The sequence below is a fragment of the Oryctolagus cuniculus genome, chromosome 15 (genome assembly GCF_964237555.1).
Source record: "Oryctolagus cuniculus chromosome 15, mOryCun1.1, whole genome shotgun sequence".
NCBI lineage: Eukaryota > Metazoa > Chordata > Mammalia > Lagomorpha > Leporidae > Oryctolagus > Oryctolagus cuniculus.
Window position 1 is genome coordinate 53,253,309 of NC_091446.1, and position 27,297 is coordinate 53,280,605.

At 41.7% G+C, this 27,297-nt stretch overlaps 1 protein-coding gene across 15 annotated transcripts in view; it reads right to left on the reverse strand.

Moving 5' to 3' along the window:
• Nucleotides 1-345: 345 nt before the first annotated feature.
• Nucleotides 346-27,297, reverse strand: part of RHOBTB1 (Rho related BTB domain containing 1) — a 133,547-nt gene continuing 106,595 nt past the window's right edge. For all 15 annotated transcript variants that reach the window (XM_051823870.2, XM_051823869.2, XM_070057694.1 and 12 more), the window contains 7 exons: nucleotides 23,310-23,495; nucleotides 18,002-18,975; nucleotides 16,472-16,590; nucleotides 9,179-9,329; nucleotides 5,729-5,817; nucleotides 3,112-3,217; nucleotides 346-2,544 (listed from right to left, as the gene is read on the reverse strand). In XM_051823870.2, the coding sequence (XP_051679830.2) occupies nucleotides 2,375-2,544; nucleotides 3,112-3,217; nucleotides 5,729-5,817; nucleotides 9,179-9,329; nucleotides 16,472-16,590; nucleotides 18,002-18,975; nucleotides 23,310-23,495 (1,795 nt within the window). In that variant the 3' untranslated portion in view covers nucleotides 346-2,374. The remainder of the gene's footprint in view (nucleotides 2,545-3,111; nucleotides 3,218-5,728; nucleotides 5,818-9,178; nucleotides 9,330-16,471; nucleotides 16,591-18,001; nucleotides 18,976-23,309; nucleotides 23,496-27,297) is intronic.

Below are 27,297 nucleotides of genomic sequence, written 5' to 3' on the forward strand. Positions count from 1 at the left end.
GTCACCACTCAGTTTTTTCACCTAATTACTGGCAGAACTGTTTAAACACAGATTACAATGACTCCATTCAGATAGAGATGTCTTTTCTTTTGTGCACACACACCACCCCCCAGTGACTCAACATATCCGGTGAGTTTAGCCAAGAGCAAAGAGCCAGATACCTCATTTACATCATGGCATTGGAATGTCTGCTGACAACAGGACAAACAAAGATGACATTCACGCTGCTTTGTTACAAGAATGCACACAAGCTCCCTGGACCCAGCCCCTTTAAAGTTCTGATAGTTTTTAAAAGCTATTAAATCACACATATGCTATCATGGTAGTACTTAAAACAACACTGGAGGCATTTTATAACAATTTTATTGGTTTTTCGTGAAAAACAAAAACAAAAACACAAAACAAACCACCATGGTTAAAGGCCATAATCAGCATCAACCAAATGAACCAGCCACTTGGTTATGGTAGTTGATAACAACACTAGTAGATATTATTGCTTACACCCCAAGTTCATTTATATGTCCATTATATTTTGGCAAGATTACAATCAAATGGGAGCTTTGGTTGTATAAATTCATCTACAACTACTCACTGAAAACAATCTCTGCCATTTGATGATAGGATACATGTCAATTCTTCCTGAGTCTTGACATTTCTCCTCTCATTCTGTCTCCTTTCTCCTTCCATTAACTATACACAACTCAACTGAAACACAATCAATTTGGATGCATTTATAACTATCCCTACTCTACTGCTCTCTCTTCTATCATGGGAGGGAGATGCATGTCTGGGCCTCTTCAAGTTCTTGTATACCCTGTGTTTTCACTACCACCAATACATGCCCATCTGTAACCTGGCTACATTTTCAAATGTTTGGCTGTGAACACTGGGAGTTCAACTCCACTGTGTCATTTCCAACTGCTAGTAAGCTAGAAAAGAGCACTCGAGTCAACAGTTCTTAGTATCAGAAAGTTGACCTCCCAACAAAATGAGCCCCAAGCCCTGCCACACAATATCCTATGGCAGGTATGGAACTGTGGCCTGAAAATGTGCCCTATGTGCACGCGGTAACATCTTAATTGACAGAGAAGCAATGACTAACTGCCTCTCAAAAGCTCCCCTGCTCTACACTTTCTATTTTAACACTGAAAACTCAGAAGGACAAGGTTCAGAACTAACTCACAATAGCACCATTTCCTAGACTCTTGGAATTAGATTCCTTTCTGGGTTGGAGAATGCAAGGACCCAGCCTCCAGCTTTATGCTTTCATAGGCCCTACTGAATTTCAGCAGGAGTGGGTGGTTTGCCTTAGCCTACTTCTGCAGTGACATGAGTTTTCCCTGGGAAGAGTTAAAAATCTGTGTCTTAAAAAGTGAAGTTGGCCACAGGTGAGAGACCTGAGGAAGCCTGTTTCCGATGGTGAGATGTGCCAAGCCTGTAGCTGGCTGGAAGGAGTCTGGGGACTTCTTCCTTTGCCCATCTCAATTTCAAGTCAATGGAGACTCTGCATGCAGAAGCATGGCAAGATGAAGGAACACTGAGAGACAAAAACCCTAATGCAGTGATCCAAACCCCAGTGCTCTAATGGTATCTTACGTATTCGGGTCCACCAGTGAGTTTGCCCTGGATAGTGCTAGGATTGAATAAGCCCTTCTAATGATTATAAGGATTATCCTCTGGAATCTAAACATTTGAAACAACAGATTTTTTGATATCACTATATTTTACATGGCACATATAACCATATAATTACTAGCACTTACACAGCAAATATTGTAAATACACATTCTTGGAGTTGAGTTGGTAATTATACCAATGTAATTCAGCAGAAAAAAGATTAAACACTCTCCAACTTGCACTTTGGGGGAAATTCAGTCCAACCCTTTACTTCACAACAACAAAAAAACCCACCCTCTAATTATGTGGCCTCTAGTCATGTGGCCAAAGAGGGTCACAGGATGACTTCATGGTCAGTTTGTGGCCTGTAAAATAAAGTAATACACAGTATTTTCATTTCAACAAAATACAAGAGACCATATAAAAATATTTTCCAATTTGGAATCTGAAACATGAAAGCTGGATTTTTTTGTCTTTGTATAAAAAGAAACAAAATAACGGACTAAAGTTTATTAAGCCTCCTAACAAAAAAATATACACATCAGTTTAAGGAATGCAGTGAGAGTCAGCTTCCCTTTTTGTCCAGGCTCATTGGTGGTGAGCTTGTGCTTTGATCCTAACAAAGATAAATGCACAGAAGTGGAGGCAGGTCAGTGCCTGAAACCTGAACTACGTCGTATCGCTAAGAAGACTAATTTTACAGTAGTGCCTTAAAAAGTGGTGTATCAGATGTCTGATTTCTCTGTCCTTGTCCTCTTCAGGCTACTGCTGGAGATGAATTCCAGAAGCACCACTTTCGTCTTGAGTGATGTTTATTGAGTGCAATATCTTCCTTCTCGCGTTCCCTTTTCACGCGCTGGTAGTGGTCCTCTTCCTTCAGGTACCACACAGGGGGCCAGCGGTGCCGCTCAAAGTATTCTTGGTTGTCTGGTGAGGCAAAGAGGCTGATGATAACACCTGCTGTTCACTCACTGTTTCCCTGCGCTAGGCCTCATGCTGAATGCTTCTCATATATTCTCACCACACTCTCCCCACCCCCTGCCCCTCCCAGACCCTGCCTACACTGCTGTGGCAGGGACTATGATCAGTTGTCACCATTGTCACCATTTACAGATGGTGACAGGCAAGCTTTGGGATGTAGAATCTCTTGCCTGTAGTCTCATGGCTGGGCAGAGAACCAGGACCCAGACTGCTTGACTTTAAGGTTTCTCCTTTCTCTTAAGCACTGGGGGAGCCACCAACCTCAGCAAGCTATGCAACAGGCCCTGAACTCCAGCCTCCCGACATCCTCCTCCAACTATGAAGTGCTCCAAAGAGAACCCCCCAAGCCATAATTTCTTGTGTCATATCATTTAAACATGTGCACATCAGCCAGCCATGAGGAATTCTCTATGGGCTACAAGCATGATCTTGTTCCCTTCCGGGGGCACAGAGAGGAAACGGTTCAGGCAGAGGTGAGGAGAAGTGGATGACTGGGAACCCACACGCTCTCACCTGCAGATTTTGATTTGATTTCCTTGCGGAACTTGGAACAAACGCTGTTGTAGTTGGTGCAGATGTGGTGCAAACACCAAGCGGCCAACTGGTGGGCATTGTGAAACTGCAGAAACGTGACCAAAAGGGGGTCAGATTTTACTTTCTAAAGTGGGGTTAAAGTGAAATTGGAAGCCATTGTACAGGTGACAAGAAATAAAGGGCCCCTGGAACTAGTTCATTAAACCTTTCATTTTGACCTTGGCGTTTTGACTTGGGCCATGGCTCCAGTTCCAGGCAGTGTTGTATTGGCACACCCCTTCCTCACCCCCTGTTACAGGTGTGCCAAAAATAATCACTGTGTCCGATTAGGAGTTCAGAGTGTGCCTTGCCCTCCCACCGTCCCCTGCCACCTGGCCCTCCAGTGATAAGTGACTGTGGCCTCTGGAGGGTAGCAGCCAACAGCAGAAAGCAGCAAAGTCATCTCTGTTTGAGGAAGCTTTGGCAATGGAATACTCCGTGTCACATGTCAGAACTCAGCTGGCTGGGGCCAAAGATCTGAAAGAGGAGACTATGGAATGTGTGACTGTCCTATACCTGTCCTTTGGTTATATAAGAAGAGCAGGTGCTAGGAGCAGGGTAGGAGGGATCCTTTGCCCTTCCTGAGCAGGTGCTCAGAGAAGTGGCAGCTGAGGTAACTGAGTGAAAAAGACTGGATGCTCAAAAATCGACAGCCCACCCCCATTCTGTCCCTATGTCTAGGACTCCCCTGCTTCCTAAACTTTCTGACAACACCCTCCTCAAACATCCATTCCATCGTCTGCTGCTCTTGATGTTCCTTTGACAAGACCCTGCAGCCAACAGGGTAGTTCTCTCGTGAACTTGGATCTCTACTGTGGAGACCCATAGAAAGGCAAAGCCTTTACAACCTCAAACAACAGGTGCATATCGAGCCAGGGCCTCTCACTTCCCATGATGTTAGAGTTCTCTCTGAAAAGAAGACTGGGCAGTGGGTACGCTGGGTTGGCTTGCTTCTGCTCCAAAGAGAAGCCTATTTTTTCCTCACTTAGACCTCAATGACTATTAAGCTGGCCATGGTGGGAGTCTTTAGAATTGGAAAATGCAAGAAGCCAGAGGCCCACTTGTCCCCAGGCTAATTGTTAAGTACTTACCTGCACTCCCCTATGTTAAGGTCTAACCAATGAGCTAAAACATGGAGACTCCATCCTAAACTCCCCCTGCCAAGGCCCACCAGGGCTTTGCAGTAATCATGTCACTTCCTTGAGTGGTGTGTGATGGGGGTGTGGGGCAGAGTGAGAAAAGAGTTGACAGACACAACTGAAAATCATGACTTCAAGTGAACCGGTTGTAAATGCAATTCTGGGTCATTTCACTTTTCTCTAAGAGGAAGACTAACTGGAGAGAGTTCAGGTCATAAACTGTCCCTTAGGCTTGTTTTCTAAAGACCCCAACTTCCAGGTGTGGATGACAGTTTTGATAGGGGTTTGCAGATTCTACTGTACCAGATGTTTGTGCTTACTTTTTACTGAAAGTTCTGTTAGGTTGATTTTCACATTGGATTTTAATAATTTGTGTTTATGTCTGGTTTTTTTTTTTCACTTGCCTGTGAGTGCTCCAAGGACTAAGAATGTAGTCTATCTGTATGCACATCCTAGATTTAGGGGGTGCCCGGTACTTGGTGGGGGGAAGATCACAAATATTTGTAGGATGCTAAGTCAGTGTGAATGAGCTTCTGTGAAGTCTTATTCTACCTTCTGTCCTCTTGAACCCGAGCCATCATTTAAACCTGCGTTGCACCTGCCATACAATGTCCCCACCCCCTTCCTCCTTACTGACACCACCTCTTCTCCCTTGATAGAGAAATATCTACTTCAGATGTCTGACAGGAACAAAGAAAGCCAAACCAGATAGGCTGAAGAAAAGACAGAGGAATCTATTCTACCCTCAGAGATTGTTAATCGGTCTCTGTGGGGACTGGATAATTCTGCCTTCTGAAAGGGCTTCCGCTCCTCAGTGCTCTCTCCTGGACATTCTCTCCCAATTGATTCTCCAAATACTCTGTGAGGTCAGTAGGGTGTGAACTACCATCCCCACTTATGCATGGGGAAGTTAGTGACAGAGCTGACCTTGAGACTTCGCTCTTCTCTAGCAGAAGAGTGTAAGTGTGGCTTGGGATTCTGGAGTTACAATACTGATATTACCAAGAACTCCTTTCAGGAAACTCCAGGAGAGCTGCAGTGAGATGTTCATTCCCAGTGGGCACTGTAGGGCCTCACGGAATTCTGGAAACTGTTCTTGGCCAAATACATGTCCCAGAGTTCAAAGGAGGGGAGACCTTCTCTCGTGATGCCCAAGTGGTTCTCCCACATGTGAAGACAGCCTTAGGGGACAATGGGACTGGTGTGGCGGTGGGGTCCTTGTTGTTTTTTCAAACGAAGCCCAGCAGGCTGAGTGGTGCCTGAAACATGAAACTCTCAGATCTTCTCCGTGTGCACAGGGGCCTCTGTGACTCAGTGGTGACATCTTTATTTAGACAGATGCAACAGTGGAATGTTTCATCAGCATTAAATAAACTGGTTGAACACACTTAAAAGGTGAAAAGCAAACTGATACAAACCTGGGCCAATTCCAAATAAGAAAGCACTTCCCCGTCAATGCCCACGCCACTCATGGCGGCCTTGGTCAGCTCCTGGACTGCGTGCTGCTCTGGGGGAGACAGGAGGCAGGATACTGTCAAATGGGGCCCTGCAAATTAGACTTCTTGCCAGATTGGGGGGCTCATTGCTCTCCACTTCAGAAGAGAGACAGAATATGAGACACAACTCTGGGCAGCTGTTTGAATTGAATCCAGGGTCTAATCTGAGGCATAGCCTTCTAGTACACAAATTTCTGGTCATTCGCCATTGCACCAACCTCTCTAGGGCCTCTTGTTCACACATTTTTTTTTTTTTTAATTTATTTGACAGGTAGAGTTATAGACAGTGAGAGAGACAGAGAGAAAGGTCTTCCTTCCACTGGTTCACTCCCCAAATGGCTGTTCTGGCCGGCGCTGCGCCGATCCGAAGCCAAGAGCAAGGTGCTTCCCTCTGGTCTCCCATGTGGGTGCAGGGCCCAAGCACTTGGGCCATCCTCCACTGCCCTCCCGGGCTACAGCAGAGAGTTGGACTGGAAGAGGAGCAACCGGGACTAGATGGGATGCCAGTGCCGCAGGCAGAGGATTAACTAAGTCAGCCACGGCGCCGGCCCCTTGTTCACACATTTAATATAGGCAGAGTCCTTCAGACCTGTACTGGCTTATCTAGGAAGAGGATATCCATCAGGCATACATAATAAATTAATCTTAAATTAATTAAATTAAAGGTTCTTTGGTCACATTAGCCACATCAAGTATTCAATACCCATGTATGGCTACTGAAGTTGACAATGCAGATAGATGTAGAACTGCAGAAACTTCCACTGCACACCCCTGGCTCTAGTAACACACACCATTGTAGAACCCTCAACTATGTCACAGTTTACACAACTGTTTGCAAACTCACAATCCCCTCTCACAGTGGAGAGCCTGAGTAACAGAGGAATATGTCTATTTTGGGAATTAAAATGTGAATACACACATCTGTCACAACATCTACAGATGGATGATGCAAGGTTCAACCTCCTAGATTCTAACAAATGCAGGGACCTTCAGCCAAAAGTCACAAGAATCCAGTTGGGAGAGCCATTTCTTCTTGGGAGCTGGTGTCCCAGGCTTCCTGTGGCTCTGGGGCTGAGTGACATCTTGTTTCTGTTTTGTGTTGACATGTGTGGGAATAGTACTGGCTTGGCCTCTCTACCTCTTTGATGCTGATATCATCTCTACATTTCTAGTTGTTCTTCTAATCAAGCATATATTGTCTAAGTCATGCTTAGGTTTTGCTCTGGCTCTGTAGAGTTGTTAGTTGATATGCCTAATCTGGTCAATAGGGTCTCTAAAGTTGTAATCTCCTAAGCTAGACTGATAAATATAGGAGTAGTTGAAACCACATCTCCCAGAGAAGTCACTCAGGCCTTTTCATTTTAAGTAACAGCAACATTTCATGATATTCATTTAACACTGGCTTGCAAAGCAGTTTCACCCCAGAAACTGACTTTTAAATATCATATTCTATAAACACTGTATATCAGTCAGTATACATCAAATACTAGAAATGATTAAAGGAGTCATCCTGGGAAGCCACATATTAATAATTGTACCAATAATAACAGCATTTAATAACACAACTATATATACACAGGGGTCTGGAGTCATTTAAAAAAAACTTTCATGGAGAAATCAAGACCATGCTTTCATGTTGATAATAATATTTTAGCAAAATGGCATATTCCTAGAGAGATCACAAATTTTGTTAGACATATTTGACTCCAAAATGATTTTTGACCACTTCAAATAATAAAAATTGCCCACCAAGGACAAATACTTATAAAACTCATGGCTAGTTAAATGGATTGAAACTCCTATTTCTGAAAAAAGGAACTGGCTACTGCAGCCTCCAAGAGTAATATTTAAAAAGTAGCATTACTCATTTGGATCTATGACTTCAGGAATATTGATGTACAAGAGTTTTTGAAAACCTCTAACACTGACGCTTCAATTCTTTCTGTCCAACTGGTAGGGTGGTAGGTGAATGGATAAGATAAAGGGAAGACTTTGATCTCTAGGTGGCTGCACGCAGTAGAAACTGGGAGGACAGAGAAATTAATCTTTTATCTAAAGACATTGTCCGAATGTCAAGTCCAAGTAAGATTGGTTGGTTTGCTCATTTGTTCACTTTCAAATATTCAATTATTCAACAAATTTATGGAGAACCCAACATACTCAGGTACTTTTTGACGTGCAGGAGGAAAAGCCAGAGAATAAGGCCGGCACTCTATCTGCTTTCATGGTTAACAGGAATCACCTACATATAGTGATGAACACTCAGATTGCCAATAGACATGTCTGGTGAATGAAGCTAAAGAATTCAATTCTAAAAAAAGGTATTTAAATGTATATATTTTATATAGATTTGCTTCAGTTTACCAACTGAGCAAATCTAGAAATGATAGATAAAATTTTGTGAAGTTAAGCCAAATCTCGCTTTTCTGTTTCTCTCAGAGTGAATTTGACAATGTCAGAACATTTTCTAAAATAGTTTTGAGAAAACTACTTACATAATGCTTACCATGTGCCAGACACTGCTCTAAGGACTTTGTATATTTTAACTCATTTAATCTTCATTAACAACTCCGTGGTAGACTAATACTAACTCTTTTAATGAGAGAGAAAGCTAAGCCCCAGAGCTAAGGGTAGGTAAGGAACAAAGTTACCCAATGAGTAAATGGTGCAGCCAGGATTTGAATCCAGGCAATGTGGCTCTGTAGTCTGCATTTTTAACCACTGCATCTATTGACTCTTTCTGTTTTTAAAAAAAAATTAGGGAGAGAGAGAGAGAGAATGCAAAATAAATCTATCTGCCATTTCACTCCCCCAGTGCCCTCAGTGTCTAGGGATGAGAGCTGTGTACTCAATTCAGGTTTCCCATGTGGGTGGCAGGAATCTAATTACTGGCTCCCAGGGTCTGTATTAACAGCAAGCCAGAGTCAGGAATTGAACCCAGATACTCTGCTATGGGATGTGGGCATCTTAGCCTGCATTTTACCTGCTAGGCCAAGTGCTTGCTTCCAACTGCATCTTTCTTAAAGATTGTGCACACCTTATGGAGATGATGTTCACAGAACAGTATTTCAAATTCAGTGGCCCACAAATGGTTCAGCGTGTATACAGTGTGCGCCTTGTGGCAGGGGTTTGCATCACTCATTTTTATACTTGCATCACCTAATAGGGCCAAGTACAAGGTAGGTACTTAAGAAATATTGGTTGAATTGAATTGTACTGTCTGATGTATTTGATCCATTCATACCAGCCTGCATAAGACAGTCCTATTTTGGATCTTAAAAATTGTTTTATTCCCTGGAAACCTGATTTCTGTCTAAATGCGACTTTGATAAATGTTAAGGACACAGCATGGCCCCAAGTCACAAGCCTTACCTGCAAGTGCAACCAAGTGTGGCAGGCAAAATCTGTTTGCCAAAGCAATTAATTCCAGTGGGTCCAGGTCCAAGTTAGGTGACAACTGCTTGGTATAGAGATAATCCAATACTGCTTGCATTGACATCTTGTTTATGTTCGGGAGATATACCTGAAAAGTTAGATGAAAAGCTAAATTCTGAAGAAAGCAGGGAGTGGGGACATTTTCAAGCGATGGTGCTTATAATATCTCAACTGTGTGACTTGATACTGTGACTCTTGGATACCTGCTTTGAGGCCGTGCATGGAAGTCATTCAGTATTTATGGCTTTAAACATAACAGCTTGATTTGTAGATGGCAAAAGAGTAGAGCTGCCTGACAAAGCCTGATTTGGAATTTTTAAATGGCTATTTGGACTTATAAATCAGACAAATGGGTTGTAAATGTAGGATGACATTATGTAACCTCCTTGCCAAGTACCTGATAATGCTCTATTGTGGGGAAAGAAATCTCCTAGCAACATGACAGGTGTTGGAAAGAGCTGCAAACCACACTGTTGCCGACACATGATAGAGCCCAGCTCTCTAAGATGTCAAAACAGAGGCTGAGCAACACCTTGGTTGCCACAGTGACTGGCTAGATTCCAACATCAGTATATGCTAGCACCATAGATGCAGCTTACTGTTTTCTTCCTACAACCACATGGATTCAGAACTACTGGAACTTTATCAGTTAACAAGAGATTCAGAGAACCCAAAGGAATCCTTGCATGGGCCATTTGGGGAAGTAGTTAGCTGGGCATGGTGAACTTTCCCCTATAGGACTCTTCCAGTTTCCCTCTTGAGTACTGGCAGTTCCTCATATAAATGCAGGCTAGAGTTTGCTAGAGAGCCAGAGACTGCCTGTGTGGTCCATTCCAGACGGGTGGGCTTGGATCTGTGGGGTTGCATACTTTGCAGCTGGGTCTCTAACCCTACAAGACAAACTCTGAAGTAGTATAGGTATCACTAGGTTTACTTTTGTAATGTTGATGATTACAGAAATTAACCTCCATTCAAAGCCTCCTATGCTAAGCTTTCTTTAAGATTTATTTGTTTGAAAGGCAGAGTTACAGAGAGGCAGAGACAAGAAAGATCTTTCATCCACTGATTCACACGGCAGCAAAGGCTAGAGCCAGGCCGATATGAAGCCAGGAGCCAGGAGTTTCTTCCGGGTCTCCCATGTGGGTGCAGGGGCCCAAAGACTGGACCATCTTCCACTGCTTTCCTAGGTGCATTAGCAGGGAGCTGGATCAGACATGGAACCACTGGGGCTTGAACAGGTGCTCATATAGGTTGCCGGCACTGCTACACCACAGTGCTGGCCCCCTGTGTTAAACTTTCTACATGCATTCATATAATTTAAACCTTATATTTGCCCTATGAGGAAAAGACTATTATCTTTGCAATTCTGCAAAGAAATTGAGGTTCAGTGAGGATAGATATTGTGTGCAAGGTTGCAGGGCTAGTACGTAGTCTTAAAAAGTAGGCTTAAGTGCAGAGAGTATAATTCTAAAGTGTATGTTCAGAATTGCTATGTAATATTGGAAATCTTTAATGACAAGGAAGTAAAACTTTAGGTTATAGTATAAGGCTCCACATTGCATGAATAAGTATTAGACTTCTAACTCAAAAGGATGAAGTTATAAACTTCTTAATTCTGATACTTAATAAATGTTGACATAGCATTTAAAGGTATACAACTGTATATTGTGCAAGGTTCTTCAAAAAGTTCATGGAAAACAGAATTTAAAGGTTAGTTTATTTTGGTGCACAAATTTTGAATTCCACACATGATTTTCTTCACAATATGCGTTTTACATGAACTTCTTGAAGACCATGAGAATGGAAGGATTTAAAACATCTTTGAACCCACATAAAGTTATGTTTTAATTTTTATTCATTATTTTTTATTTCTTTGAAAGGCAAAGAGACACAGAGACAGAGAGAGAGATTTATTGATTGATTTTTCCATTCACTTGTTCACTCCCCAAGTGCCTATAATAAACAGTCAGGGCTGGACCAGGCTGAAGCCAGGAGGCCAGAACTCCTCCCAGGTCTCTCACATGGGCGGCAGGGGTCCTCACACGTGAGCATCACCAGGGTGCACAGTAGTGGGAAGCTGAATAGGAAGCAAAATAGCCCAGACTTGAACCAGCTACTCTGGGACACGGGCTTCCCAAGCTCTGATTTAACTGCTGTGCAAATTTCTGCCATGAGCGTTATGAAACACTCTCATATATAATATATGATTACACTTTTCTCTCTCCATATATCTCCTCGATTCTCTACAAGGGACTCATGGCCTGTGCCTTCTGGTGATGTGGTTCCGGAATTGTTTAAGCTATAGCAACCTTCCACAGTATTCTCCTGGGTAGCCCCCAGCCACTTCAGAGATGGGACACTATTTCAGATAGGCAGAGCCATCCCTTCTTGTATCAAAGGGAAGGCTCAGAAAAATTCCCAGAAATATTAAGACACTTACCACTCTACCTCCACCAATTATGATTCCACAAATAAACTGCCTGGGCAATTAGCATCAATGATTTGTCAAGTCTGAGCCTTTCACATTTCTAGCACAGCCTCTACAGCAGACAGACTCTGATTTGCAGACACTATTACTGATATTATTTTAAAATGAACAGGCTGCTGAATGTGCTGAATCATCTGCAATCTACAATCTACGGATGTTGGATTGTTCCTCCCTTCAACCAGCTCTATCTCTATACATATGGTTTTTTTTTTTTTTTTTTTTTTTTTTAGATTTATTATTTACTTAAGAGGCAGAGTTACAGAGATCCTGAAACCAGGAGCCTGGAACTCCATCCTTGTCTTCCACATGGGTGGCAGGGGTCCAAGTTCTTGGGCCATTGTGCTGCTTTCCCAGGTTCGTTAGCAGGGAGTTAGATGGAAAGTGCAACAGCCAGGACTTGAACCAGCACACACATGGGAAACAGGCATCACAGGTGGTAGCTTAACCAACTGTGTTACAAGGCCAGCTTGTTAATTGCTATTCAAGTGACTCCAACACCAGTTCTAGTTGTGTGTGTGTATGCTTATATACATTTGTACTTATATGCACATGCATGTATCTTGTATAGAATATGAATTTATTTATAGATACTCAAACTAATTTCTGTGTATGTGAACATTTGGAAAAATTTTATTTCTCTGGAGTGATGTCCGCTTTGGTGTAATTTTCTAGATAACCAAAGGTTAATTAAGTTGTAAAACAATAAAATTGGAACCATTTTGATATGGGAAAATATCCACATTTTTAGAAAGTGTTAGAAGATGTAAATAATTGTTAAACTATCTAAGAAGTCCTGTGAATACCTCCTCTCTGAGAGATGGAGAGGCTGGCCACTGTCCAAACCCTGCCCTGGGTTTGGGGCAGGGGCTGGGGATAGACCACTCACATTCTATGACCCGCTGTGTCCTCATCTCTTATACAGGAAGAATTTGGAACAGATGCTATCTAAAGGTTTATTTTCTTCACTGGGGATTCTAGGTTTCATGCATATTCATATTGCCTTTGCATTTCTTTGGGGCAACAGTATGTTCTAAATCATTGTTTCAAGAAAAGATGCTTGTTAGAAATACAAATGGCCAAATAGACATCCTAAGTAAAATGAAGTTATTTCTGGCAGCCGGAGATGGTAGATTCTAGTGAGTGGCCTTCCCCAATACTCTCAATGTCCCTGGAGTGTTCCAATGTTTGTAATCACCCGTGACCTGCTGTTTCCTTTTTGTTTAATATGACATTAACATTTTTTTGAAGTAATGGTTCTTTTTGGCAAATGATGTTAGGGGCCCTTAGAAGTAACCATCAAATGAGAGTAAACTAAAAACACTTTCAGAACACACATTTTTTTTTTCTCCTGTGGCCAATTTTTAAAAAGAATCCTGTTTCTGTGATATCAACATTTATAATTAACTGTGAAACAAAGGAGAGTTCTTTTTATAACACTTTAAAAAATAACATAGACAAAGAAAGAGAACAAAAAATTTGCATCTTTAAAATTTTGTAGCTTTAAAAAATGACGAGTCGTGAGAGAAAATATGATGCTTATCCTAAACAATGTCCCATATTCCAGTTTAGTTGGTTTAAAATTTTAATTGCAAAGATTAGCTCAGACTATTAGGTTTATAATTAGAGACAGTCTCATAGAGGATGAGAAAGTATTCTAGATCCAGAGCATTGCTTACTACAACCCGGGCATGCATTTTTAATGAACCACTTGCTGAGTACCTCTGGGGAGAGAATTATGCTTACTGCTACATTAAAAGTAATGAGAAAAAATAGAAGTAAAATACAGTGTCTTCTTGAATATTAAATGACAAAAATTTAAAATAACATCAATAGGCATATTTTATTCTTTTCTGGATATGAATGTGAATTAAGTGCCAAAAACAAAAACAGGCAGCATTTCACAGGAAAGTCAGATTTTCAGATTTTTCCAAGACAATAGAGAGTTAAAAGACGGCTTAGAAAGGCCAAATCCAAATGGACCTAAGTCAATCATGGAGCATTTATTGAGTGTTTAACTGAGACCTCTTCCCTATGCCTATAATCACCACTGTTGTATTTCTTTGTATGAAAGGGAATGGGAAATTTTTAACTTAGGGCTTCAGGGGACAAAGATCTTTAACCCTCCCTGGCAAGAACTTAACAAGAAACGGGATAATAGCCACTAACTCTTATGGGACATTTCCACATTCTAGATGCCAAATTCATAGCTACTCTCATACCTGGCTTGCCCTTCGCTGAAAGCTCTCTTGCTAGCCTTATTTTATAGAGGAAGAAATGGGGTTAGAGTTCATCACTACAGGATTATGGTCAATACTGGAAATAAGGAGAAGGGCCAGGAAAGGGTGAACCTGTCAACAGCTTAGTGCCTTCTTAATAGATCAGCAGAAGGGATTTGGTTGCTTGGTTCTGTGGTCTTTGTCAATAGATCTGGTTTGAATCTATACATACAGATTAGCCTTGGCTAGAGTTCTAAGAGGTGAGTGTCTCAGTCTTTCCAGGGGGGTGTGCTGAAGAGTTGGCCACCCCCAGGAGGCTGTTAACCTTATATATGGGCACTTGCCACCAAGTTTTTGTTTTGGTCACCTATACTGCATATTTTAAGCTGGAGACGATTACAGTCCATTCTGTGAAGGGATAAAGAGGATTAGCACTCATGAGGTCAGCACTGACAGTGTCCCTTTGTGCTTGGGTTCCTGACCTTGATCAACTTCTCTCTGCTCTGTTAACAGCTGGTCCCTCTGCTGCAGAATCAGCATGCATTTCAATGAGTTGGAAAACAAGGGGAGCATACTTTCCAGCTCTCTATCTCTGGAGATTACTGAAGTGGGTAAAATGCCAATGGGATGAGGTTTGACTGATCAGCGGCTTTGCTACATTTTTCTTGGAAGTGAGGAGAGAATACCTTCACCACTACCCCCATCAAAATAAGACTAGTGGCAGCTGCCGTTAAGTTAATGCTTATGAAGTGCTTTGCAAGTACTGATTCTTACACCTTACAACCACATTTTTGTGTTTTCCAGATAAGGAGGCTGGAGCTCAGAAAGATTAAGTCACTTTTCCAAGGCCACCAGCCTGAGTGGAGGATTTATGATTTCAGCCTCCCAGCCTCTTAGTTGTGCAGTCTCACCAGTAGCAGCCTGGAAGCCATGCTCCAAAGCACCTTTGACTAAATACAGGAGAGTTTTAGTTACAGGTGAGAACCTCCTGATTTATAAATGTCAGTAGACACCAGTACAGCTCATTGGGAGAATTCTAATGCCTTTTCTCCAAGCAGAAGACAGCCCTTTGCTGGGGTTGGCTTAGGAGCAGCTGCAATCTGTCCTGGAAGCAGGAGGGTGGCCTACTGACCTTCTCAGCCCTGGCTATCCCAGGCTTGTGATTCTAGGATTCTGTTTCCCTACTTGTGGATGCAAATGCAGTCTCCTGGGTCACAAAGGGAGTGCTCAGATCTCTTGTGAGTACCCCTTTTGAAAATTTAGCTATTGTTTTCTGTATTTCTTTCAAGAGTTCGAAGAGATGCTGAGATAAGCAAAACAAACCTCTTAGGACAATAAACTTGATGGGTGTTTCCAATTTTTTTTTGCAAAAAGACATTAAAAAATACTTGGCAAAACTAAACAAAAATGCTTGCTCATTTCTAAAGTTAAAAAAGTTTGAATGGGACTTTTCCCCCTTTCCCAATAGAGTCTGTAAAAAAAGATAAAGACATATTGTCTCTAAGACACTGCTTGCTGTGTTCTAAGAATATCTCCTATTTAGGATAAGGTCATTGGATAACAAGTGACCTAGGTGTTTCTTTTCCTTTTTTTTTTTTTTTTTAAGATTTATTTATTTATTTGAAAGTCAAAGTTTCAGAGAGGAGAGACCCTCAATCCACTGGTTCATTCCCCAGATGGCCACAACAGCTAGGGCTGGGCCAGACCAAAGCCAAGGAGCCAGGAGCCTCTTCAGGGTCTCCCATGTGGGTGCAGGGGCCCCACAGACTTGGGCCATCTTCTACTGCTTTCCCATGTGCACTACCAGAGAGCTAGATCAGAAATGGAGCAGCCAGGACTCGAACTGGCACTTGTATGGAATGTCGGCACTGCAGGCAGAGGTTAATCTTCTACACCGAAGTGCCAGACCCAACCAAGGAGTTTCTACTAGACCTATGTACTTAGAGAGGGATGTTTGTTCCATTACTGTTTCCCTACAAGTAACAAACCCTCCTCTCTGCTCACCATTGGTGAAGTCAGGGCCGAGGCTTAGGGAGTGCTGTGCTGTTGGGGACCTCTAGGGTGATTTGGTGCATGCCTCATCTTGCAGGGCAGAACAAGGCACAACAGTGTGGCTTCTTAAGGTCCTGTCTGGGTAAGAGTGACTTCAGTGAATGAAGAACTCTGACTTTTCTGAGTCCTTGGAAGATAGGCTCTGTCCCTCTCGTACTGGATTTTGATAGTACCTTGCTTGGTGATTTAAAAAAAAAAGGATAGCTAGCTGTTCATGTCTCTATGGGTGAGGAAAGCTGTGAGGATGAAAGTATGTAGAGCATGTAAAGCACCCAGGTGTTCATCACACACAACAAATGACCAACAATCAACAGCTCCTCATTGTTGCAGAATGAAAAAAGGGCAGCCACACATTCGAGCACTGTCCAGGGCATATTTCATGGGAAGTTGAAGAACTTAAATCATCTTGCTAATTAAACATGCACCCTCACACGCTGATGGAGCTACCACAAGGCTGTGTAGAAGGCACCTTACCTCACTGTTGGCACTTTCCACAAATGACCCCCCAAACATGGCTGCCATCCACTCGCAGCTACAGATCAGCAGTGGCTTGTGGGCACTGATGGCACCATCATCCAACTTAAAGGTCACATCTGCCAAAGGATTGAGGGAACGCAACAGTGAGCCAGCTTCACAGAGAGTTTACTCAAGGCTTCTGCTCCGCCTTTTACCCTGCAGGTCCCTTACTCTCTCTTCTGTCTTTATTTACTGGTTTTATGTCAACCCCTATCTCTCCCACACCTGATTCCCACACTGAAGAGCAAGTGTTTAAACGTACACAAAGTCTCTGAACCAGGAAATAACAAAAAGGAGAAGTGACAACACAAATTCCCTGAACCAGGAAGTAACAAAAAGGAGAGGAATATTTTTGTCCACTTCTTATTATGAAAAATTCCAAACACAGAACAGTGGAAAGAATAGTAATCACTCATTTATCCACTGTTAACATTTTGCCACATGTGCTACAGCTGTATGTGTATTTATATATAACTTCATATATGTGGGTAGACTTTTTCTAATAGGTAATATGACATGTCACTCCTAACTACTTTATCAGGAATTTTCAAAAAAGAACATTCTCCTAAATAACCATGCCAATATTGCGACCAAAAAAATTAGAAATAATTTTCTAATATCACCATTCAGTTCATGACAAATTTGTCTAATGATCCATAACTTAATTTTCTAACAATCTGTAGCAACTTCTGTTTAAATATTTTTATTTTCATTTTATTTGAAAAGCAGAGAGAGAAAGAAACACACACATATACATGGGGTGGGAGAGAGGGAGAGAGAGATCTTCCATTGGGTGGTTCACTCCCCAAATGACTACAAGAGTTCTGAAGCAAGGAGCCCAGAACTCAATCCAGGTCTCCCACATGGGTGGCAGGAACTTAACTACTTGAGTCATCACTACTGCCTCCCAGGGTGCACATTAGCAGGTAGCTGGGAATGAAAGTGGAGCTCGGACTCTAACCCACGCTCTTCGATATGGGACGAGGGCATCCCAAGCAGTGCTAGTCACCTCTGTGCCAGCTGCCTGCACTTGTGACATTCTTTTCATTAACTTCCAATACTGCTTCTATACCACAATGGCCAATGTTTGGAGCAAATGTTGCTCATAAGTTTTAAAATTAGTCAACAGATTCAGTAACCACTTCTAAATGCGTAGCACCATACAGAGCAGTGATTATTAAAGATAAAGATAAAAATGTAAGTATCCATTGGTATAGAAGCCAGGGAGTCAACTTTTTACAATGAAATACACCCTTGTTCACATACACAGGATAATTTCACAACAAAAGTACTGTGTCAGACAGCAGGAGTTGTGTAAGAATGGATCATAACCCAGATTGGATGCAGGCCACCAGAGTGCTTAAGCAACTGTGTGAGGGTGCTGCAGGCAGCACGAGAGTGCAAATATCAGGAAACTGCAGCAGAGCAGGGCCAGGGGGTGTGATGTGCAACCGAGCAGGGGATGGAAACAGATGGTGACCGGCTCACCTGAGAAGGTCCCCTTGCTGAGACACTCTTTTATCCGATTGGCTTTCCTGACGTGGAAAGCTTTTGTAATCTCTTGGTTCATGAAAGCTTCCTTGTTCATGATGTTTTCCACCATCATCCTCAAATCAAACATCTCTAGGACCTCTGCGATCTGAGCCAGGCCGACCAAATCCTTTTCCTTTTCATCCAGTTGCCCTGTATAAAGAAACTGGAGCAGGGTGCGGAAAGGGCCTGGCTGGACGGAGGAGTCCATTCTGACCACCGTCACGGGGCCCACTCGCTTTGAAATGGGATTGACTTGCATCTCCTTGTGCATGTCAATGAACCCCTTACTCCAGCCGGCCAAAGTCTGTGTCTCGGGAGTTGAGCCCTCAGCTTCCGGCCCCGTGGCCTCCAGCAGGAACTTCCTTGACGACTTCCCTTGATCAGCCTGCGGTGTCCGAGGCAGGCCTTCCTCCCTCTCCCCATCTAGGTCAGGACTCAAAGTCCGCCCCTGGAAATCCGTGCTCTGCTTCTCTTTCTCACACACTCCTTCACCCCAATTGGGGAATTCTTCACATTCCATTAAAAAAAGATCGTAGAATTTGGAAGAAGAGGTAGCGAGGTAAATCCGATGTGCAAAGATGTGCTCCTGGTCCTGCAGGATGAACAGGACATCCGCACACAGGGGACTGTCCAGTAAACAGGCAGCTTCATTCATCCCCGTGGAAGGACACTCTGGAATCTTGATGACCGGTGGAGGGGCTTTTGGAGGTAGGAAAGGGGCCTGAAGCAAAGGTTTCTGGACTTTCTTTAAGTGAGATTTCCAGAACTGCAGGTGGCGGCGAGAAATCAGCGCGGCTCGTATTGCATTGTCAAACACATCCTTGATTCCGAATTGGTCAAATACACTTGTTTCATAGTATGGTATGCCAAGTTCCTTTGCAACCTCTCGCCCTTTTTCTGGGGGCAGAATATCCCCTCTCTTTATGGGCCTGGAATAAAATATTTAAAAGACTGTAATTGAGCCTTGTTTTAGGGAAGCAACATAGTCAGCAGTGCCTCTCTAAGCACCTAGTTGAATTAGACATTTAAAACCCTATTCAGGCTTTTAATAAACCTTTTTAAAATCTACTTCCAACCTCAAATTTTTCAAATATAGAAGGGATTTATGATGAAAAAGTGCTTTCAGTGGTAACCAGAGAAATGTTAGTATCAGCCTTTTACTAGTTATTTGATCATGGACAAGTAACAACTTCTTTAAGCCTTGGCTTTACCGCCTGTAAAAAGGGAACAACAATGATGAGAACCATATTGTACAGGACTATTGAAAGGTTTAAATGAGACAATACATTGGGTCCATCGTAACTTCCTAACTGTTGTCATCTTTGCCACTACCATCATCATCATCATCACATAATGCTTACATTTTGCTTTCTATCTTTAAAATGCACACATGTCAGGGCTTGCATTGTGGTGCAGTGAGTGAAGCTGCTGCGTGTGACACTGGCATCCCATACTAGAGCACTGGTTTGAATCCTGGCTGCTCTGCTTTTGACCCAGCTCCCTGCTAACGGGCCTGGGAAAGCAGTGGAAGATGGCCCAAGTATTTGGGGCCCTGCCATCTATGTCAGGGACCCGGATAGAGTTCCAGGCTCCTGGTTTTAGCCCAGCCCAGTCCTAGCTATTGTGGCCATTTTGGGAAATGAATCAGCTGATGAAAGATCTCTTTCTCTGTCTCTCCCTGTCACTTTGCCTTTCAAATAAATTAAATATATCTTAAATATAGTGCATCTGTGTCCATATATTTTTTATTTCAGCCTCACAACGACTCTATGACGTATCATTTTAATTCTACATCATGAGGAAGCTGAGATAGAAAGTTTAAAGGATGTACCTAAGACCACATCTGCAAATTGCTGTGAGACTTCTAAGCAATCAGAGACCGGGCTTGCCCTAGTTAAACTATGAGCTCCAACAGCTCATCAAGTAGCTTCTGTTGTTTCACGAGGCCCCTTTCTTTCCCTTCCTCATTTCCTCCACTCCCTTCCTCAAGCCCTCATCATCTTCTGCTTAGACAGGTGCGTTAGCCTCTTAATTGGTCTTTGTCAGAGTCCACATTTTAGCTGCAAGAAAAGCCCTTATGTAACACAAGTATGACTTGGAGGCAATGCTGTGTTGATGTTCTCTAATTCCACAAAGCCCATGTAATAAAGTCCACACCCTTTAGGCTGGCACACATGGCCCACTTACAATCTAATCAAACCCAGGGAAGCCAAAATCTTTGGAAAGTAAAAGTAAGAGAGTGCTATGGTTATGAAACAGCCATGGTTAAGGGAGAGATGGATTCCAGAACACAGGTGACATGCAATCTTCTTACACTCTTCACAAATGCATACTGATTCTGATTCATATTGTAAGGAACTGATCTTCTCAAATCAATATTTGGTCTTCAACACCAAAGGTAATGCATACGACAGGCACTGGACTTAGGAAAATAAAGGACAAATCTGATACTGGATAGAGTTGCATTTGAGGATCTGGATAGAGAAGCGGACAAACTGCAGTACATTTGCCAAAGTGGAAGGAAAGTGCAGGGAAGAAGGTTTAAGGTCAAGGTTTGCTCCTCTGGGGAACTGTCTTCCTTGTTCCTAGGACTGACCTGAAACTTGCTAACTAACTTTTCAAGGCTTAGCTCAAATACCACCTCCCTCATGAAACCTTCTCAGAGTTGCCCTACACAAGGGATTATCCCATCCTCTGTCCCCTTCAGCCCTACACGCTACTCCAGCCCTCCCATGTCCATGGCTGTGAGGCCTGATTACCTTAACCTATTCCTGTATTCAGAAAGTTCTGGGGCCAGGGGCTGTCTCTCAGTCCCTGCAGCCTTCTTCCCTTCTGTGTGCCTCCTACTATTCAATTTCCTAGTCCATGCATTGAAGAACAGAAGGGCTGTGAAAAATGAACATGAAATGCCTTCACGATTTTATCCAAAATGTACCTAGAGTATCAGAGACAATGCAAAGAAAGTATCATTTATGTTCATTGTGACAGCATAAAAAAGTTCTGTCCAAATAAAATCTTGTGACAGGCCTATTAGGCAAACATCGAAGGAAGATATTAACATCAAATCTTTTTGAAAAGCTATGTTCTGCAGCAAAAACAAACTTAAAAAAGACACAAACTAGTTTTTTGTAAATGGAAGCTGAGGGAGTACAGATTTTTAAAAATCCTACTCCTTTTTTCCATTTAAAATATTTTATTTTAAGATTTTTTTAAAAATTTATTTGAAAGGCAGAGTTACAAAGAGAGGAGAGATATTCTATCTGCTGTTTCATTCTCCAAATGACCACAACAGCCAGGGCTGGGCCAGGCTGAAGCCAGGAGCCAGGAGCTTCATCTGGGTCTCCCACATGGGTACAGGGGCCTAAGAAATTGGACCATCCCCTACTGCTTTCCCAGGTGCATTAGCAGGGAGCAGCTGGGTCTGGAACCAGTGCCCACATGGGATGCCAGCATTGCAGACGGAGGTTTAACTTGCTATGCCACAATACTGACCCCCAAAATATTTTATTTTAAAGGAAGAAAGACACAGGGAGACAGAGACAGACAGAGATCTTCCATTTGCTGGTTTACTCTCCAAATGCTTACAACAACTGGGGCTGAGCCAGACAGAAGTAGGGAACCAGGAACCTTATCTGGGTCTCCCACATGGGTGGCTGTGACCCAAGTACCTGGATTATCACCCATGGCCTCAAAGGGTGTACATTAGCAGGAAGCTGGACTTGGAGTGGCGCTAGGACTCCAACCCAAGTATTGTGTTATGGCATGGAGGCGTCCCAGGCCAGCATCTTAACTACTACAACAAGTGCCTTAACAACTTAATTTGAGGCAGAGAGGGAGAGCACCTATCTACTGGTTCACTCTTTTTTTTTTTTTTGACAGGCAGAGTTAGACAGTGAGTGAGAGACAGAGAGACAGAGAGAAAGGTCTTCCTTTCATTGGTTTACCCCCCAAGTGGCTGGCGCCTGCGCCAATCCAAAGCCAGGAGCCAGCAGGTGCTTCCTCCTGGTCTCCCATGCGGGTGCAGGGCCCAAGCACTTGGGCCATCCTCCATTGCCTTCCCGGGCCACAGCAGAGAGCTGGCCTGGAAGAGGGGCAACTGGGACAGAATCCGGCACCCCAACTGTGACTAGAACCCAGGGTGCCGGTACTGCAGGTGGAGGATTAGCCTAGTGAGCCGCGGCGCCGGTCAACTGGTTCACTCTTAAAATTCCCTCAGTGGCCCCTAGTTGGCGCCAAAGCCAGGATCTTTAAAACAACCCAGTTTCTCCCGCCTTGGTGGCAGGAACCCAATCACATGAGTCAATACTGCTATATACCAGGGCCCGCATTGGGCAGGAAGTGGGACACGAGCATTTTAACCATTTAGTGGGATGCCTGGTCTGGTCCAAATGAGTTTTAAAAACTGGACCCTAGGAGCTGGCGCTGTGGTGCAGTAGGTCAATCCTCCATCTGTGGCGCCGGCATCCCATATGGGCGCGGGTTCTAGTCCCGGCTGCTCCACTTCTGATCCAGCTCTCTACTATGGCTTGGGAAAGCAGTAGAAGATGGCCTGAGCCCTTGGGCCCCTGCGCCTAAGTAGGAGACCTGGAGGAAGCTCCTGGCTTTGGATCAGCGCAGCTCTGGCCATTTGCGGCCATTTGGGGAGTGAACCAGCAGATGGAAGACCTTTCTCTCTGTCTCTCCCTCTCACTGATTGTAACTCTACCTCTCAAATAAATAAATAAAAAATCTAAAAAAAAAAACAAAAAAAAAACAAACAACTGGACATTGTCCACTGTCATCTTAGGATGGAAATACTCTCAAAGTGGAACTCAGGAACCTGAGGAAGGGTAAAAACATCTGGATATGCATATGTGAATGAACATGATATTCCCTGGAGATCCACAATTGTTAATCACTCTGTGAATTATTTTTATTGTAATAATCATAACTTGAAGAAGGGCATTTTATTATGGGTAGCTAACATTTTGTTTAATACTTTACAAATTTCAAGGCATTTTACACACCACCTTATAAAAACAGAATTCTTTTCAAGTACTGGCCAACTTTTTCACAAAAATGAGTTCTGATCTAAGAGATGATGGTGAACATGAGAAGGGAGTCAGAGCATGCTCTCTTGTGATTAATGGGCTGACTTAAAGCATATGGCTGATTGATGGGAGTACCAGAACCACTGAAGAACAGAATTCCAGGCCACAGATACACCTGCTAGCTCTAAATTTTCATTTGCCCAGTGCAGTGAAACACTGAGTCCTTGGCTTACCTTGCTAAAGGGCGTCTGGCTCGATTCACGGCTTCAAGATCGGCATAGCGGAGGTCGAGCTGGCAGCCAACTAGGACAACAGGTGTACGAGGGCAAAAGTGCTTGATTTCTTGATACCACATGGTTTTCACATGATTTAGGGAATTGGGGTTAGCGATCGAAAAACAGAGGACCACAACATCGGACCTAAAAGGAAGCCACAAAAGAAACATGTATTGCCTTTCAACTTTTCCCCTCTTTTATACCATTATGGTTCCTCCCCTTCCCCACCCAGCTAATGTCACATCATGTCACAGTTTAAAAAAACAAACAAACAAACAAACCAGAGAATATAACATATCTTGGAATCATGCAAACAGCCTGCTAAGCCCCCACATTCCAGCACCCACAACACAGCCTAACAGTTCATTTCCATACCACACTACGGAATGCTTATGCACTGAAAAGTTTCCAATGAAGTCAGTTTATGGTAGAGATGGTTATCCAAACTTGACTCAGTCCTGGCACCACAACATGCTGAACTATTTCTATTTCAAAGAAATAGTTTCAAGATAAAAGAAAATAATTAAAAACAAAAAAACTACCTTTTACCAGTTTGAACGTGAAGGTGACAATGATTCAACCCCATGAGATAAAGCAAACAGTTTAAACACTACTGAAAATGTAACAAGTATTTGCTATCCAGGGTCAGCAAATACATAGAAGGATTTCTGCCCTTCTTCCCACTTATGCACACATGGAAAGAGCATAAACTACTTATCTGTTTCTGAAAAGAAAAATCTTGAATTTGCAGGAATTTTGACTCTTTACTAGGTATGAGTCAAGGAGGCAGTATTTATCAAACAGCTAGGCAAGACGGATAGCTGATAAGATGAGGAAATATTGGAGGCAAAGTTTTAAATGTTATATATGGTACAGCAGGTAAATGGGAAAAGAAAACTTGTTTTGTGGTCAATGTTGACATAAAAATACTTCATTTTTACATAGTAACTTACCATTCTAGAAGCCAAAGTATTGTTTTACAAAATAGTTGTTCAATTGTAGTGTTTGATGTATAGATGCTAGAAGGTATCTTTAGCAGTAATTATAAACTATTGTTCTAGATTTAAATATGCTGAATTACTGAGGCAGAGTAATATAAAGACTAACAAACAAGACTAATAAAATTATGCTTGAGAATTCAACACACTATCTTGCAGCTAAATTCAGAAATAAACTTTACAATTTTATTAGATGTTAATTTATTGCCTTTATTGTTTATATAATGAGAAGAATCAAGTCTATGAATCAACGTACCTTCTTTTTACATCATTAATGAGCTTTCCCTCCTACATATCAATGAAGACAAACAAATATATGCAGGCAACCATAAAATTTCTAAAAATAATCATTTGCAATGCAGAAAACTGCAGGGTGCTTACATTAAATGTAATTCACAAGTTTAGTCTTAAAATTTATATCCCAAAAAAACTGCACCACACCACAGCAAATAGAAAGGAAAATTCTGAGATTGAAATATTTTCAAATTACAAAAGAGGACCTAGGACTCAAAGTAGATGAATGTATTAATCTGCATGGTTAGAATCTATTCAAAATAAAAATACTATCAAAGATTCTTGGATGCTGGAATAATATGTGTAAAAACATGCATAAATATATAAATGAAAGTGAAGCATGTCTTGTCTTTGGAATCTTGATTTAGTTAGTGGAATATTCTATGCTCAGTCTTCCTTCCAGTCAGCATAAATAACGGTCCAGTAAAGCCAAGAATGCTTTGAATTTTACATTTTTCACAGGCTGAGTTTTCTATTATTCATAATCCTATTTATATCGGGTATTTGATGAAGCTCTGCTATAATCTTTGTCCTGATCATAAAATAAAGCCACCATGAATTCTGGCACAGTAAGAACAGTATGACAATATCTGAAGTTCAATATCATAGAGAAAGAATTAAGGAATTCCATCCAGTATCTAAATTGGGAACAGAATGTATATGTATAAAATTGTCCTAATTGGTGCCTTCCATTTCCATATTAAGGCACAAAGCTGTAAATGAAATAACTCTCAGAGCTTAATTTATATGACAGACATGTATCTAAATGTCAATTCTGTTATCTAATTTTATGATACAGCGTGTGAGGTTTTGAAATCATAGCTTTCTTGTTGGCCAAGGTTACCATGATAACACCCATGCCATTGAATGCATAGGATTTACTATCCAGTTGACCTGTAAACAAGGACAGGACCTTGGGGGTTGGAAAAAATGAAATCTTGTGATGATAGTAGCACGATGCCACCACACACACAGGTCCAGAGGGCCCAACTTCTAAATGTGTCGCATCAATATCTAAATGCATGAGATGCCATTGGAAAGCTGGAAAATAATTCAATGTTCTTCAAATGTTTTGTCTCAAAATGATGGTAGTTAAAAGAGGCTGTACTGAGTGAGAACAATACTCCCCCTGAAGCTAAAATAACTCATTGAATAAAAATCCTATTTGTATTTTGGAATATAGCTTTCCTTTTTCCTTTTGTATTCACTTTTAGGTTCTATGACAATCTGTCACCATTACTTTACACTGAAAGTGGTTAAAGAAAATTTTATATTTTAACTACCAACTTGTTTAAAAATATTTTCTTTACCCCAAATCTAAATGAAAATTAAGAAAACTATATGCAAACTTTACAAAAGTCTATTTAATTTTTAAGAAACACATATAAACTGTACATGTTAATGGGGTACCATGTGATGCTCCAATACAGGTATACATGATTTAATGTCCAACTAGATTGAATATATTTATCTCCTTAAACATTTAAAATTTCTTTATAGTGAAAACACTCCAAATCCAAACTTTAATTTTTAAATAGAGAAATATATAGTACATTAACATTAACTATAGACCCCCACTGGGCAACAGAACCCCAGAACTTATTTCTCCTAACTATTACCAGTGCCATTAATCCAACCTCTCCCCATGCCTCCATCTCCCAGAATTCTACTCTTAAGGTCTGTTATATGACTGTAGTACCCTAAGCCTAGTTTTAACCAAAAGGCTGAGAATCAATGGATGTAGTCAGAGAACTACATAGAAAGATGCTGTTTAGACATGTTCCTCATTACCAACATACTTTTTGAATTCCTAATTCTCAGTCTATCAGTATCTTCTGTGATATAAACACCTATACAACCAGGCAATTATTCTGAGAATGCCACTTATTCCCTCTAGATTTTGAGGCATGTTTCTCTCTAGTCAAAGGCACAAGACCTGCAGCTATGAATATCTCTAGCTTTTGGCAGAGTTCCAAGGAACTAGAGATATTAAATAACTTTTAATCAAAACATTCATTCCTGTGTGGAGACTGTTCAATGTCTGACATAAGCCTGTGTTTAAAAATGCCATTCCTATGAAAGATAAAAAAGAAAATGGCAAGTTCTAGCATTTCTGCGGATATGGCTCAGTTACATTTTTTTTTTTTAACTTTGAAGAATGAATTTAAAAATAATTGGATGGGGGTAGTGTGATGAGGATATTCTCACAGATACAGTAGGGTTAGTCTAGAAGTGACCTTCAGGGTCCTATTTAAGCTGTAAAAAAGAATCTGATGGGATTTAAACAGAACCCTACAGCTATTGGGCATAGAAAGCACAAGAATTTGAAACTGCAGAGAAGAGCCCTGGGTGGACAAGATTCTAAACTCCAGAAGGGGTATGAAGAGGTTTAAAATGCTTGTCTTATTTATTTTTTATTAATTTTTTGACTGGGCTAAACTGCTTTATTAGAAAAAACTACAATTAAAAAGGACTTAAGTACCCTTAAGTCTTAGTTGCTTGGTCATGCAATGTTTATTTTTTAGTGAAAAATATTATTTCTTATTCCTAAGAGGAAAATATTAACATAAGAGTTTCAATCAGGTACAAATGCATCAATTATACTCATGAAATAATATTAGATTAGGTAAGTCAAAAAGGATCCAAAGAAAATC